Below are 17,024 nucleotides of genomic sequence, written 5' to 3' on the forward strand. Positions count from 1 at the left end.
GTTTTTATTGCTTTGGATATAATTGTTCCATACTTGCTGTATCAGGTTTTTTGATGTGATTAATATGAAATGCCAAAGGTAATAAGGTTAATGACTTTCTGTGTAAGATAATTTGGAAATGCATTTGGCTGAATTGATGCCATCTGACTGGTAAAAAGTTTTGTTTCATGTTTTAAATACATGATATTGTGTCAGAAATGTTGTGGGAAACAATTGTATCAGAATAACTCATCTTTTAATCTGGATGCCCTTAGCTTACAAACTGAGCTGTTAATATAATGTGATAAAAATAGATGTTAGAAAACTGTTAAATGTTTAATGGGGTATATTTTGTTTTAAAACAGATAATTATAATCATAATTGACTGGGAAAAAGTTGCACAGACTCTCTAAGATATTTTCATCTGTGAGGTCCCTTGAGGCTTTGTATTCAGGCAGCGTCATAAGATCTTATCAGTCCTACTGACTGAAGGTTGCAAAATCTAAATTACTAAAGTCTGAGAACCTAACTGAGAAAATAGGATTTCCCTCCCACTCCTTGTTAAAGTGGAGAATTTACAATTTTATAAATAAATAATAAATAAATAAAGTGAGTTTTCACTTGAAAATTGTTGGCTACCACTTATGAAAATTATGAAAATGTATAGTGTGGTTTAAAGATGTGACTTCAATACATTAATATGTCAACTATCATTTATCTGCTGTATGTCTGAAACTCCAGAATGTGGTTAGTTTTAATTTATAAGTAATGGATTATTTATAAATAATGACATGTAACTGTTAGGGATATATGAGAAATCATACTACTGTATAATAATACTGAAGCCCTAAGCTGTGATTAGTATGATTTTGCTATTTGAGGTAAAAACTATTGGGGCTGTAGTTTGATTACAGGGATGATTGCCTGAAGTGCCCATTAAATCAACAGTCCAGCAGTGAAGGAGAAAATGACATGTGCTTCAGTCTACTGCAGGTGGATGTTTGTCCCTGCGAAAAGTTGAGGGGATGACCTTGGCATGGCTTAAGGTAAGATCCTCATGACTCTGTTTCTCCATTGTGCTATTTCTTTTCTGAACAGGAAATTGTCCTGTCTGGCTAATTCTGAGCCTATGGTACCTTGTGAAAAATATGGAACAGTATTTACTACATGATTGCTTGTCAGATATGACTTGCGCTTAGAATCAAACAAAGTGAAGGGAGTTTTTCCACTGTTATGGTATATGTCAGGTCATTCTGTGCCCTTAAGGGATGAGTCTTGACATTGTTGTGAAAAACTGTGACTCTCCTTTTCCTTTCATAGCAAATTTTAAAAATCAGGTCAGGTGAGCAGCAGAAGTTTTGTCAGTACAATATTAAATCTATTCATTAATAGATTAATACTGGAACATCTTTGAGTTACCATAATAAAATGCAGGTATGAAAAATCTTATAATTTTAATCTGTATTTGTTGTCAAATTATAATATAGTGATGATATCCGCCTAAGGGGGAAATCAGATAAAGTAATAAGACAAAAATATGATAAAAGTTTTCTCATTAAATGGAATAGTAAAATTTGAGGAAGCAACAGGAATAGACTGTTTTCTCTAAGAACTATATACATATGTATATGATTGACTTCCAAATTTTTCTAATGGGAAATTAAGGCTTTGATTACATTTTAGTAATAAGCTCTCAAAATTGGATTAAGGTTTTTACATAGCAAGTTGTACATATAATTGTAAAGAAAGTGAAATTGTTTTCCCATTTTGAAGAATCTGTCTAATAATTTTAAAAGACAGAAGGTTGTGACCCTCATGATTTTTTTAGATTCTTATATCAAGTAGAGGGTTTAGGTAAAGACAAAAACAGCAAGAAATTCTCTAAGGTCCCAGGTGAATTATGGGTTTTTAATTTGATGTTCTCACAGCTCTGTTGTTGATCAGCTCCATAAGGCTTGAACTAGTTTTCACCACATGAACTAGTTATTGGAAGACCAAACTTAGGAGTTGTACTAAATTGTATTAAATCTTGTTATTGACAGATTTTAGCAAAATTACTTAGGAATTTCTGCAAATTATTTGAAACTGGAGAGGAGAAGCCCAATCAGAGCTGTCCTGAGAATGAGGCCTATTCCCAAATGCCTAAGATATTTTCAGGGACCAGAGGACTACATGGGGCATCTGGGACCCAAGACAACATGTGATGATTAAATGGACATTGGGAGTGGGTCACTAGGTTACAAGGAGACTTGATGTTAATTAAAACTGATGTTCAACATTGTATTGCTTTGGTTTTTGTTTCCTTGTGTTTATGTTTGCTGAGTTTTCTTGATTACCTTGGTGACATGCAAATCTCCCCTCTCAAAATTAGTCCACTGTGGACCCCCCAAGTAGTTTGATCTACAGCCTGGCTTAGCTTACCTATACAAAGATTTGTATATCATCACTATTGTTCTTAAATTCTCTCTTAGCTATTGTACTAAACTATGTAAGATGATGCTTCCCAGTGGTCTTCTCTTGGTACGTAATGTTAATGATGAGCATGAGCACATTGAAAATCTTATAAATTTGGCTTATAGGTAAGTGATCTATGGGGGGAGTGGACTAGCCTCCTAACCAATGAATCAAAGAGGTGAATTGAGAGAATCGTGGGAATTGTGTAAACCAAAGTGACTTCATCTTGGAAAACTGACTTCATTTTGAGACCTAAATTTCATTTTCCTGTAAATTCTACCTGCTTGCTAATCATAGAATTGAGTGACATACTGTTTCACATCTGAAAAAATCTACTTGCTTACTCTCCCCTGTCCCAACTCTTGAAATTCAGTCATTCCCCTCCCACTTCAGAAAGCCCCTAATTTTCCCTCCAATTAGAAATCAGATTACCTAATCTTGTATCCTGATTTATATCCTGTTAGTTGTTTTCTTTTAATGCATAAAAAAATCTGTCTTCCCCTGCATTTGGGGTCCAGTGCCAAACTGGAGTCTTGGTCCCAATTTGTTATGCAATTGTCATGCATTGCTTAATAAATCAACATGCTCAGAAGCTCAAACCTTTGTTTTCTCAATTATTTCAGATTTTACCCATCACAAAAGTCAGACTAATTTTGTTCTATACTTACGTATTTGAGAGAACTTGAGAAAGGAAGGCTCCTTGGGATGGTTGCCCTAAAAAATAAATCATTATTTGCTTGTAACATTCAGAGAGAAAGACAGAGAATGAATACCTCTTGGTCCCAGGCCATTTTAAAATTTAAGAGCAACTCCCAAATTGGGTATTTATTCTGCTGGAAGGCAATGTGAATGTGTTAATTATTAATTTAATTCATCCACTTGCTCAAAGTTTGGGTAGTTGTCCATGTTGTTTCCTTCTGTCTTCCCACTCAAATATTATCTAGTTTACATTATAAGTTCCCAAAGGGTAGGAAGTGGCTTCTGTCAATTTGCTTAGGACATTAGCTTGCAAAACTCTACAGATAGACAGGGATTGAATAAAAAGTTTGGGATAATGGTGGTGATAATATAAGCCTTTACAAAGAACATGTATGTAGCTGTATGGGGATGATGGATACAACAATGATATTCCTGCTGAAATACAATAAAAAATTGTATTCTATTAAAAAGATCTATTTCAAGGGATCTTAATCCATTCTTGTTTCTTGGATCCCTTGGGCAGACCTCAGAAGTCATTGAATCTACTTCCACCTCCATTTTTCTCATCAGGAAATTGAGGCACAAAGAGCGACTTGCATAAGGACCCAAAATGAATAATATCTGAGAATGGATTTGAACCTAGGTCCTCATGACTCCAAGTCCACTGCCCCTATGCTGCTCCCTTTTTGAGTTAATTCAAAGTAGAAGGCAAGTTCAGAGTAAAGGCTGACTGGCAACTCTTTTATTTCTCTTAGTACTTTAGGGAGCTATGATTTCCTTGGTGATGGTATTCCCTGTTCTGACACAGACTGCCATTTATTTCCAACCTGGGTAGGCTATCTTTATGAATTGCTATGGCCTAAAGAATCCATCACCAGATAGACAACCACCTGGCAATGAGCCTTGCCAACTTCAATTTTATTTTCAGTTCCAAATTCTCTCCCTCCTCCATCCATTGAAAAGGCAAGAAAAACAAACAAAAAAAGAACGAGAAGAAAATATTTCTCAATCTGTACTCTGAGTGTATCAGTTCTCTGACTGTAAATAGCATGTTTCATCATGAGTCCATTGGAGCTGTGGTTGGTCACTGCACCAATCAGAGTTCCTAAGTCTTTCACAGTTGCCTATCATTACAATATTGCTCATACTGTGTAGATTGTTCTCTTGGTTTTGCTTACTTCAGTTTGCATCCGTTCATACAAGTCTTTGCAGGTTTTTCTGAAACCATCTCCTTATCATTTCTTGTAGCACAATGGTATTCTGTCACATTCACACACCACAACTTGTTTGGCAATTCTCCAATTGATGGGAATTGCTTCAGTTTCCCATTCTTTACCACCACAGAAAAGAGAGACTATAAATATTTTTATGGGTAGCTAGGTAGTGGGTAGAGTGCTCGGTCTGCACTCAGGAAGACCTGAGTTCAAATCTGGCCTCAGACACTTACTAGCTGTGTGACCCTGAGCACTTAATGCTGTTTGCCTCTGTTTCCTCATATGTAAAATGAGCTGGAAAAAGAAATGGCCAACCCTTCCAGTATCTTTGTCAATTGGGGCATAGACCTAGAAGCGGAATCACTGGGTCAAAGAGTATACACAGTTTAATAGCTTTTGGGGCTAGTACTTTCTAAAACTCCTACCAGTAGTTTTAGAAGAATCTACATCCTCGGGGAATTTAGAAAAACAGCGTAGCTTCCTTATGAAATTTAGTACTTTAAGTGTCTCCAAAGTTTCAACAGCATCTTGCAAAATGTCCTCAGTATACCTGCTTCCATTAGGCGTCCTCTGTATGGCTTTAACTACACTGCTCCACACCAGCGCTCTGGTAATGCAATATCCGTATCACCCCTACCAGCCTCCATCTGAAAGCTTTCCATGGCCTTTACTTTTCAATGACTTTGTCTTTTAGCCCCTGCAGATCTGTAGTGCCGTCTAACATTATAATCTTATTTTAAGCCTAGGACCAATATAATGGCCTTCAAGGGCCATGTAATTCCCTTCTCGGTGACTTATGGACATTTATGTTAGGCAAGAAGTAAGCAGTACAATTACAACTAGCCCTTTCTTCACTTAGGAAAGTTCTTAACATTTTGGCTGATTTCATTCTCTGCCTTAATTTACATTTACATCTATTTCTAGTAACATCTGGCCTCTATGTAGTTAGGGCAAGGTTCAGGTAGCCAGGAACATTTGGGTAAAGAAGTACAAGGTTATATTATGGCATAGTGTTTATGGATAGACAGGAACCATTAGGGGAAACTGAGGAAAAATAGCAGACCTTTGTCTTGAAACTTCACAACTTGCCTCTTGTGCTCTGTGATGCCTTCCTTGTTATCTCCTTTCTTTGCCACAGCTCAGTCCCACCTTCTTGTTCTTTTGCTAGTTGCCCCTAGGCTTCCAGTTCTTTCTGGCTAAGCTCTGAATGACTCCACTCCTCAGAATTTCTATTTAGATCTGATATACAGTTTTTCCTTTTAATCCAAGAGCCTCAGGGTGTGATCAAGTCTCTCAGTCAAGTCTAATTGATTCAAGTTGTTACACTGGACCTGTTCAAACTCAGTTCTGAGAGAGAAATGTTCTTCCCTAAGGTTAATAAATCACCTTTCACTAGGGTGGAATAATCAATGAAGCCCCATTTTGAAAGAGAACAAGGTCAGGGATGGCTTTGCTGTGCTGAGCTAACACTCTAAGCAGACCACAGTCAGAATGTTGTATTAAGTTCTGGATGCTACATTTAGGAAGTACATTATAGTACAATCTGTCCATTACAATGCAAACTTTATATTTTGACTTGAAGCCCATCACTCAAGACAACCAGACTATGAACTTTGAGTCTTCTAGGATTTAGCCCTGAGGCTTTTATTGGAACCTAATTCAGCTGCTGCAATGCCATAGGGCATTTGATTTTTTGAGGTGTTTATTTATAATTATGTAGCCCTCAGCATCCCCTGTCAACTGCCATCCACAACCCCTCCTCATCTTTGCTCACCCTGTTCCTATCACCTGCATTAACTTCACTCATCTTCTCTGCATTTTCCTTGAAGGCCTCACCCCATCAAGACCCAGTTCAAGTTCAAGTTCCCTCCTCTGGGAAGCCCTCTCCGGAAAGGCTGGAATGATAAGAGCTCCCAGTGCTGGGGCCTTGATACTTTACAAAGTACTTTGTACTTGTTATCTGATCTGATCTGCTTGTTTGTAGTTGGTGTTGACATTATAACGTGTCCAGCCTGCCTCCCCAACTCTAATAACAATGATAATAATAATAGCTAACATGTATATGATGCTTTAAGGCTTGTAAAGTGCTTTACAAAGACCCTCTCGCTTGATCTACTAGACTGTACCTACCTGGAGCAGTTTGTTTTGGGGGCCCTTGTCTCTGTAGTACCTGCCACACTAGGCACCCAGCAAGTGACAATAACAATTTACCTATGTCAAAGGGACAGCTTGGCTTCCTGTTGGTTGGTCTCTCATACAGGGTTGTGAGGAGCTCTCTCTGTATGTAGCACATGCAAAAAAAGGAGGAAAAAGGCTCTTAAAACTTGAACATCTTGCTTAAGCTTGGTTTTTTGTTGTCGTTTTTCACAATGAAGAGAAACAGAAATGGAAAGGATTCAAGATCTTATTTGGAAAGTGAACAATATTTCCCTTGTCATAAGAAATGTACAAGCAGAATTTATTAGAAGGAAACAAAAGTTCTTCATAGAATTCATAGTGCCCCCAGGGTAACTAAGTGAAGTCAGCCCAGAGTAACAGAAAGAAACCTCAAGTTGTCTCCATCAGAGGCAATCAATGCATGTAGGCAAATTTGGGGAAGGATTTGAAGGGGCAAAGCAGTTGCTCAGAGCCATACCTGGCTTTTTGGCCAATGGTCCTTGGCACATAAGCTCTGCTGCAGAGTGGAGCTATTTTGTTTACTGTTGTTCATTTGTTCCAGTTGTGTCTGACTTTTCCAGACCTCATCTGGGGTTTTCTTGGCAAAGTTACTGGAGTGGTTTGCCATTTCCTTCTCCTGCTCGTTTTACAGCTGAGGAAACTGAGGCAAACGGAGTTAAGTGACTTGCCCAGGGACACACAGTAAGTGTCTGAGGCTGGGTTTGAACTCAGGATGATGAGTCTTCCTGTTTCCTAGCCCAACACTCCATTCTCTTGTTTATACAGACACTCCAATGCTGTAGGCCCCAAGGAGGGCTGTGCCTTCCTATTGTTTTCCAGGCTCAACGACCGAACATCATGATAATTAACATAATGCTGTATAGTGTTTTAAGTTTTGCAAAGAGCTTTACAAAGATTTTCTCTTTGGATCCTCTCAATAAACCTGGGAGGGAGGGCTATCATCATCTCTTTTTTACCAATGAGGAAACCAAGGCAAAAAGAGGTGAAATAACTTGCCCAGAGTCACTCAGTAAATAAGTGTCTGAGGCTGGATTTGAACTCAGGTCTTCCTGACTCCAGGCCCTGCACTTTATCCAGCATCTAGCTGGATCAAATCTGGGGCTATGGATTTCCTTATTGCCTTTTTTATAGGATGGGAAAAATTAGGCAGAAGCTGTAGTGTGAGAACCCTTTAATAAAAAGGGTTCTGTACTCTGTTCACAGTAGGTACTTGTACATTTTTGTTCAATATAGAATGAAGTGAGTTGACAAGGCACTTGGTTTTCTAAAGAGTGTATCATCTAGTTCCTCAGGGGACTTGCCTTTTGCTTTCTCATGGGAGAAGCAGGCCATTGAGGATAGAGTGCTGGACTAGAGGATCTGTATTCCCTAAATGCGCTCTGAGTCAGCTAGGTTATGCAAGTCATTTCATTGTTTCTTCCATAAAATGAGATATTAAATAACTTGTCCAAGGTCATAAAGTGAGTCAGTGACCAATCCAGGACTTGTTCAATCATTCAGTTTTGTCTGACTCTTCATGACTGTTTCAACAATCCGGCTAGCAGCTGCTGTAGGAACGAACAACCAACAGAAGCCCAACAACAAGAATGCTCCCAAAGCCCAGGTTCTTTTGATCTGCTTTACTAAGGAAAGCAATGTTAAGGGGTCAACAATCTTATTTCAATCCAATGTACAGACATCAGTCACTTAGTTCAGGGGAAAAAGCCAGCACTGTCCGAACTACAGAGCAAATACAAACGCAAAGATACATTACAAACAGACCAAATCACAATTCATAGTTACCAAGAAAACCAGGTTCAGACATCTGGGCAAGCGGGAGGGCTCTTAACTACAGCTGCCCGGAGTCCCCACATCAGTGCGCCACCAAGAGTGAGAGCTCTGAGCACATAGCTCTGTCTTCTCCTTTTATGCTGTTTCAGACATCATCAAACATCATCTGAATGACCAGAACTTAGGCTGCTATGATTGGCTCTGGAGTTAGCACCTCCCCTTAGGAAGCTTCACACCCACACAGGCTTAGCACCTAGTAGGGGTTTAGGCCTGGGGCTTAGCACCTAGTAAGACTCAATGAAATACACTGAATTAATCAAAGGAAACAAAAGCCAAACTCTTCAAGGGCACTTGGTTGAACTGAGTGCTAAGAGCCCATTTTGCTTACTAACACAATGACCCCATTATAGGGTTTTCTTGGCAAAGAAACTGGAGCGGTTTGTCATTTCCTTCTCCAATGGATTAAGACAAACAGAGGTGAAGTGACTTGCCCAGGGTGACATAGCTAGTAAGTGTCTGAAGTTGGATTTGAACTCAGGTCTTCCTGACTCCATGCAGATCCCATCTCTGAATCAGTAGGGTGTCCCAAGGCTAGTCACTTCATTGCATCCTCCACAAAATGAGGAGCTGTCCAAGCTCATAAAGTTAGTGACTGATCTAGAACTAGATATCATTTATTTCCATAGCAAGTGACAAGGCTAATGGTAACTTTTCCCCTTGATGGTGCAGAATTTCTTTCAAATAATGTGGACCACATAGCTCAGATGATTAGAGTTCACAGGACCTCTGAGGCCTGAGTTGTTTTTCAATGGCTGTAAAGATCTGTAAATGCCACATGAAAGAAATGTCCTCTATGGCCTCTTGGAAATTATTTGCCATTGGCACAAGGGGATGAGGTGATACAGTATGAAGGGCCTAGCACAGTCATCTCTCATCAGAAAAAGAATTTAAAAACAATTTCTCTGTTTGGTGACTATTAAGTAGCTCTCCTTGGTTTGAGTCAGGTAAGGTATGGGAGAATGTGGGCACCTGGAATTTTCAATCTCCAAGCTCATTTAATACTTCATTGCCTTGAATGGAGCATCTTCAAACCAAATCTGTGATTTTGTTGGCGGGAGTACTCTCTCTACCAACGCAGATCGCAGCCCTTCTACGCCTGAATAGATAGCTTTCATGAGTTGCTGTGGCTGAAAAAAATAATACTCCAGTGATGAAGCTTCAGGCAATGAGCCCCTGTCCCTTAACTAAGCTGGTCTTTGAGGACAGATATACCAATTGACTGCTGGACTCATCCTTGAAGTCTTTCTCACCTGGCATAGCTTGGACTCTGCTGAGACAGCCTTTGAGAACCTAGCATCCCTCCTGTGCCACAACAGAGGCTTGGGACAACTTCAGTGGACCACTGATACCTAAGGCTCATCTAATATTTTTTAAATTTTATTTTTAATTTTTAGTGTACAGAACTCAGTTCCACAGGTTTTTGAGTCCCAAATTTTCTCCCCCTCCCTCTCCTCCCTGCCAAGACTGCATGTAATCTGATATAGGGTCTACATATACCTTCACATTAAACTTATTTTCACAATAGTCAATAATATATATTTTTAAAAACTTCCTTCCACCATTTTTGCAAGCCTGCAAACTTTCCATTGACTCCTTATACACATACAGTGCCCTAGTGACAACAACTTTGATGGCAAGGAGCATTAATACTCTGAGATGACTTAAAATTTTTCAAATATCTTCCTATGGCCTGACTGCACTCAGGGACCTGGCATATAAACTCAGGCTGAGCTGTTCAGCTCAATAATGAATCAAGTAGAGGGCAACCCATATTAATGCCATGCCATTTTTATACAAATAACAATAACTCCTTACCTTGGATGGTCTGTTTGGTTCTGGGGCAAATGTAATATTATACTTATAGATGTCTTCCTTTGGAGGACCTGCTGCTAAAGGTGGCGAAGGCTTGATATTCTTAATGGGTGAATTTTGAGCTGGAAGAAATGAAAGTTGTTGAGTTGAGAGACTTAGGATTCTAAAGAGGGCAAATACCTCTAAATAGGAATGGTTTGTTAGAGTTGGAATGGAAGCTTATTGCATAGGTGTGACATTATGAGGAAGCAGCCATTGCAAGTCCTTTACAAATATCTGCCCAATGGCTTATCACATGGCCTGGCATTCCTAAATTTAACTGAGCTAAACTATTGTCTCCAAGAGTCCCCCCTGAAAGTGCAAAATGGAAAGTGGAAAATGGCAAAGAAAATACTGAAATCAGCAACCAGCATTTCTATAGCACTTTAAGGTTTGCAAAGCGCTTAACAAATATCTCTTTTGGTCATGACAACCCTGGAGGGTAGATGCTATTATTTCCATTTTCTATTGAGGAAACTAGAGAGAAGAGAGATTAAGTGACTTGCCTATGCCTAGGGTCATACAGCTAGTGAGTGTATGAGGTAGCATTTGAATCTTGACTCCCAAGTCCAAAACTCTGTCCACTGCATCATTTAGTGACCCTGGGCAGAATAAATGTAGCGAAGAAAAAGACAGAAGACAATGCAGCCAAAGTAGAAGAAGCAACTCAGAAAACAACTGAACTGGAAAAATTGGATTTGGGCGCAATGCAAGAAGAAGTTAGGATTTGAGGGCGGATCTCCCTGAATCACAAGGTTTTAGAGGCGGAAGGGACATGAGCAGCCCCTAGTCTGACATATACCCTCAAAGGAATGGCACACCTCTAGAGGAGATAGAAGACCACTGAAAATTTGGATCTCCGAAAACAGCTGTGAGGAGCTTCCTAAAGAAGGTGAAGGAACTGAGTGCTCTGAGCAGAAAGCAGCCGCTTGTCCTCCAGGAAAGGAATACGTAATCCAGAGGGCCTGTCACAGCGAAGAAGCCCTCCTGGATGGAGGAGGGGAAGAAGACTAAAGGAGGCTGGGAACTGCTTGCACAAGTCTCCTGAGATGGGGCTTTTCATACATGGTAACAGCAGAGGGGTCTGATGTTTTCTTATGTAAGGCATGACAGAGAACCTCCCAGGACTGGTCAGAATGCATCGTTGGATCCTAGGCTACTAGATCAAGAGCTGAAAGGGACTTCGAAGGTTCTCTAACCAGTGGTGTCAAACTCAAATAGAAACAGATCCCTGTGGGCCACATATTGACTTAGAAATTCTATCACAAATTAATATGATCTATGGTATATTGGATTTTTATTCATTTTGTTACACATTTCCCAATTATATTTTAATCTGGTTCTGGCTGAACTCAGGAATTGGGCTAGCTAGGAGTTTGACATCCCTGTTCTAGTTTTACAGATGAGGAAACTGAGGCCCAGGGATGAGAAATGATTTGGTCAAGATCACATAGACTATGTAACACCCATTTCTGGTGATTCTCATGGATACAAAAAATCACTAAAGATTAGGAAGTCTTTGGCAATAAACTGAAGACCCTTGGCAAAGAACTGGAAATTGAGGGGATGCGCATCAATTGGGAAATAGCTGAACAATTGTGATCAATGATTGTGATGGAACACTACTGTGCTGTACGAAATGACGAGCAGGTTGATTTTAGAAAAGCATGGAAAGACTTGCATGAACTAGTGCAGTGAAATAAGCAGAACCAAGAGAATGTTGTATACAGTAACAGCAATATCGTTCAAAGAATAACTGTGAACAACCAAGATATTCTGAGTGTTATAAATACTGAAATCAACTACAAAAGACTCATGAAGGAAGATGCTATCCACCTCCAGAGAAAGAACTGATAAATACAAGTATTCATAGTATGGTTTTACATGTATATGTATATATCCATAATATATAATATGTGTGTATATAAATCTGTGACAAATTCGGGGCAGGGAGGGAGGGAGAGAGACAGCTTGGAAATTAAAAAGTAACAAAAAATAAATTAAATTAAAAAACTGAAAACCCCAGGGGTGGCACAGGTCATGTTTTCATTGCTATGGCTCATGGACCGTTTATGATGCAGAAGAGATAAACAGATTTGGGAGGTGAATATTTGGTTAAGAAGACAGGCATGGAGTTAGGAAGTTGCTATTGTTTTCCAGTCATGTCTGACCTTTCATGACCCCATTTGGGGGGTTTTCTTGGCAAAGGTACTGGAGTTGCCATTTCCTTCTCCAGCTCGTTTTACAGATGAGGAAATTGAGGCAAATGGGTTTAAATGACTTGCCCAGGGCATGGTGCTCTATCCACCCAGCTACCCCTGAAGTCAGGAAGAGCTGAGTTCAAATCCCACAAAAGACATTAGATGTTTGACCATGGACTTAGGCAACTCTCTAAGATTTATCTACTGGTTTAAAGATGGATTGCAAACTTCACTTGCCTTTCAACAAGAACAATCACAGCATTGTCCATTAAAGTATATAAATTTGAAAGTCATCTGTGAAGAGATGAGAAGTAAACCATAGAAACCTGGAATATTCCTAAGCAAGAGAGAAGAGGACCTAGAGCAGAGCCTTTGGGGCTACCTGTACTTGGGAGTGGATATGGGGGCAAAGATGATCCTGCCAAAAAGCTGGAGAAGGGAGAGGTAGGAAGAGAAGCAGGAAAAAGCAGTGGAAGCTTCAGAAAGATCAAGGAAGATGAAGGCTGAGAAGAGGTCATTGAGGCCATCTAAGTGGTCATTTTCCATAGGATTTCCAGCCAGAAGCCAGACTGCAGAGGGCTGAGCAGGAAGTAGGTGGCGGGGAGAGAGTACAGTTAGTGAATAGAGATCACTCTAAGAGCTTCCAGTGAAGGGGAAAAATAGAAGAGAGAGGTAAGAAAGATAGAGATAAAGGGAAAGATAAGGTCAAGAAAATATTTAGGAATGGAGGATAAGAAATGAGGACAGGGGACACCTGACCATGATTGTAGACAGCAGGGAAGAAGGGAGTAGATAAGGGGGAGATGAAAAATGAGAGGGAGGGTTTGACCAATGAATGCGGCAAACTCCTCAAGGAGTTGGGAGAAGAAGGGATCAAGCACACGAATTGAAGGGTTAGCCTTGGGTAGGTGAAGCTAGGGAGACATTTTAAGGTACGGAGGAGGGGAGTCCAAGGGAGCTTCGGGTGATTGGCCTCAGTGTCCTCAGCAGAGGAGGTGAGGTCATTCATTGGGAGAGAAGAATGCAATGGGAGGGTATTGGTGGCTTGAGGGGAGTGTTTTGGAATAACTTCTATGCCGAATGCGATATGGAGTCAATTAGATATGGATAAAAACTACCATGCAGAGGCAAGGATCTAGTTAAGGTTCAGTATCATTTTGGGCTAGCAAAGTCCTACCAGCTGCTGCTGCTGCCACCCAGCTGTCCACAGGGCTGGCCACATGGTTTTATGTCTTCTTTGACCACTAGGAGGAGTAGAGGAAGCATAAAGTGGCGATTGATGCACAGTTGAAGATTCAGGGCATGAATAAACCAAATGACAAAGGGACCAATGGATCAAAGCTGGAGATGAAGGCCTTACTGAGCTACAGGATCAAGACCTTGAAGGGAGGAAAGGGAGACTAGAGTAGCAGTAATATATTGGGAAAACAGGGAGGGATTGAAGGATCAGAGATGATGACAGATAGGAGGGTAAGCAGATAGTGGAAGGATGGAAGATTGGGATCAGAGGGAACTTTAGCATTCAAGATGTTGGGGGCAGAACATTTTGGGACAGTGAGCCCTGGGAGTGAAAAGACAGGTTGTGGGACTTGAGGAGAGTCATGCCCTGGAAGGCCAGTGTGTTCCAAGGTTGAGCAATGTGCAGACTGAAGTCATTGAGGATGCTTGCAGGGCACAGAGTAGAGAAGATGACGGTGAACGAGGCTGACGGAGGGAGAGTGGCTGGAGGAGTTTGTGAGGGATGGTAGCAGAGCATGCAGACTCCTAGGCCAGTGTATAGAGGGAGAAGTCATAGCCATCTCTGGAGAAGGTAGTGAAGAATGGAGTGTCTTAGTCTGGTTTCAGTGAGTTATAGAAGATGGAAGAAGTGAATATAAGAAAGAGAAAATAGACATTCATTAAAACATTATTAGCATTAATATTAATAGAACGCTTGGGTATGATGAGCGCCATAGAGTGAAAAGAGCTTAGAGTCAGGAGGCCTGGGTTTGCGTCTTGATTCCGTCATGTATTAGCTTTGTGAACTTATCTCAGTTTCCTCATCTCTAAAATGGGGTTAAAAATATTGTACTTTCTAAGACTAAGTTTCAGAGAAGTTGCTGATTTGTCCTGTTAGAAGGAAGTTCCTCATACACGGGAGCTCTGTATGCGTGAATAAAAGTGCAGGGTGAGGGATGGAATGAAACATTACTATAGATCTATAAAGAGATATCTTGATGTCCTACCTCATAGGGCTGGTCATACAATTGATTTAATTATCTATGTACACACGCATGTACTATATATACATATACATATATATATACATATATATATATACCTGCACATGTGTGAATATATGCTTATGTATGTAATACAGTGTGAGTGTGTGTAGATATGTGTGCGGAAGGGGAGGGCACGGGAGGGAACGGCTGAGCAGGCAGGGATCCAGGCAGGTGATTTAGAATCACAAATCATCAAAGTGGGAGCAGCAGCTGGTAGGACTTTGCCAGCTGTGGAGAGAGAAGGTATCAAGTAGAACCAAGCTTGTAGACTGAAGTGGTCCCAAGGGAGGGTCTCCTTAGGTGACAGTGGGAGAGAAGAAATAAGATTTACAGCAGGTCTATGGAGGCACAAGGCCTCTGCAAATCCCCTTCCCCTTCAGAACTGAAGTTCCTTTATTTTCCTCTCAACTAATGTTGGACAGCTAGGTGGTGCTACAGCGGATATAGTGCCAGGCCTGGAGTCAGGTTTGGTGACCCTGAGCAAGTCACTTCACCCTGTTTGCCTCTGTTTCCTTATCTGTAAAATGAGCTGGAGAAGGACATGGGAAGCCACTCCAGTATCTTTGCAAAGAAAACCCCAAATGGGGTCACGAAGAGTCAGACACAACTGAAAGGACTGAATGACAGCAAGTAATGTACTTCTAAGGCTTGGTAATTGTGTTGGTGCGGATCCTTCTCCACCAGTGCAGATCATGACCCCTTCCTGCCTTAGGAGACCATCTTTACGAATTTTCAATGAAAAACTAACCACTGATGGGCAACCTTGTGGTGATGAGCCCCTGAACCTCTGAAGGCAATAAGTTAGTGCTACTCAAAGTCCTCCCAGTGAAGACTTGCATGATCTAATGCAAATTGAAGTGAGCAGAAGCAGGAGAGCATTGTGCACAGTAACAGCCGTACTGTACAATGATTAACTATGAGTGACTTAGCTATCCTCAGCAATACAATGATCCGAGACAACTCTGAAGAATCTATGATGAAAAAATGTGCCCTACCTCTAGAGAAAGAACCAGAGTCTTAATGCAGATCAAAGCGTACTTTTTTTAACTTTATTTTTCTTGGGTTTTTTTGGTCTGTGTTTCCTTTCACAACATGAGCAATAGGGAAATATGTTTTGCATGACTGCACATGTCATACAAATGTTCCAGGGGAGGGGAGGGAGCAAGAGAATGTGGAACTCATAATTTTTTTCTTTTTTTTCAGGTTCAAATCTAATATATTTAATATATTTAGTTTTCAGCATTGATTTCCACAAGATTTTGAATTACAAATTTTCTCCCCATTTCTACCCTCCCCCCCCACTCCAAGATGGCATATATTCTGGTTGCCCTGTTCCCCAGACAGCCCTCCCTTCTGTCACCCCACTCCCCTCCTATTCCCTTTTCCCTTCCTTTCTTGTAGGGCAAGATAAATTTCTACGCCCCATTGCCTGTGTATCTTATTTTCTAGTAGCATGCAAAAACTTTTTTTTTTTGTTTTTGAACATCTGTTTTTAAAACTTTGAGTTCCAAATTCTCTCCCCTCTTCCCTTCCCACCCACCCTCCCTAAGAAGGCAAGCAATTCAACATAGGCCACACATGTATCATGCAAAACCCTTCCACAATACTCATGTTGTGAAAGACTAACTATATTTTGCTCCTTCCTAACCTATCCCCCTTTATCCAATTTTCTCCCTTGACCCTGTCCCTTTTTGAAAGTATTTGTTTTTGATTACCTCCTCCCCCATCTGCCCTCCCTTCTATCATCCCCCCTTTTTTATCTTCTTCCTCCATCTTTCCTGTGGGGTAAGATACCCAATTGAGTGTGTATGGTATTCCCTCCTCAGGTCAAATCTGATGACAGCAAGATTCACTCATTCCCCCTCACCTGCCTTCTCTTCTCTTCCTACAGAACAGCTTTTTCTTGCCACTTTTATGCAAGATAATTTACCCCATTCTATCTCTCCTTTTCTCCTTCTCTCAATATATTCCTCTCTTATCCCTTAATTTGATTTTATTTCTTTTAGACATCATCCCTTCATCTTCAACTCACCCTGAGCTCTCTCTCTCTCTGTCTCTCTCTGTCTCTCTCTTTCTATATACACATACATACACACATACACATATGTATTTATGCATATTCACTTCAGCTACCCTAATACTGAGGTCTTTCCATGTAGGAATGTAAACAAAACAGTTCAAGTTTAGTAAGTCCCTGGCGATTTCTTTTTCTTGTTCTTTTTCTTGATTACCTTTTCATGCTTCTCTTGATTCTTGTGTTTGAAAGTCAAATTTTCTATTCAGCTATATATATATATATTTCTATACAGCTCTGGTCTTTTCACTGAGAAAGGTTGAAAGTCCTCTATTTTATT

The 17,024-nt window shown here is 40.4% G+C and overlaps 1 protein-coding gene across 1 annotated transcript in view; it reads right to left on the reverse strand.

The window, feature by feature from the left end:
- The window catches only part of FSIP2 (fibrous sheath interacting protein 2), a gene marked incomplete at its 5' end in the record, with an annotated part of 166,517 nt that overhangs the window by 129,739 nt on the left and 19,754 nt on the right, over positions 1 to 17,024 (reverse strand). The window contains one exon of the mRNA XM_036765339.1: positions 13,584 to 13,650. Coding sequence (XP_036621234.1) covers positions 13,584 to 13,650 — 67 coding nt within the window. The remainder of the gene's footprint in view (positions 1 to 13,583; positions 13,651 to 17,024) is intronic.

This window comes from Trichosurus vulpecula, chromosome 6 (genome assembly GCF_011100635.1).
Source record: "Trichosurus vulpecula isolate mTriVul1 chromosome 6, mTriVul1.pri, whole genome shotgun sequence".
Lineage (NCBI taxonomy): Eukaryota > Metazoa > Chordata > Mammalia > Diprotodontia > Phalangeridae > Trichosurus > Trichosurus vulpecula.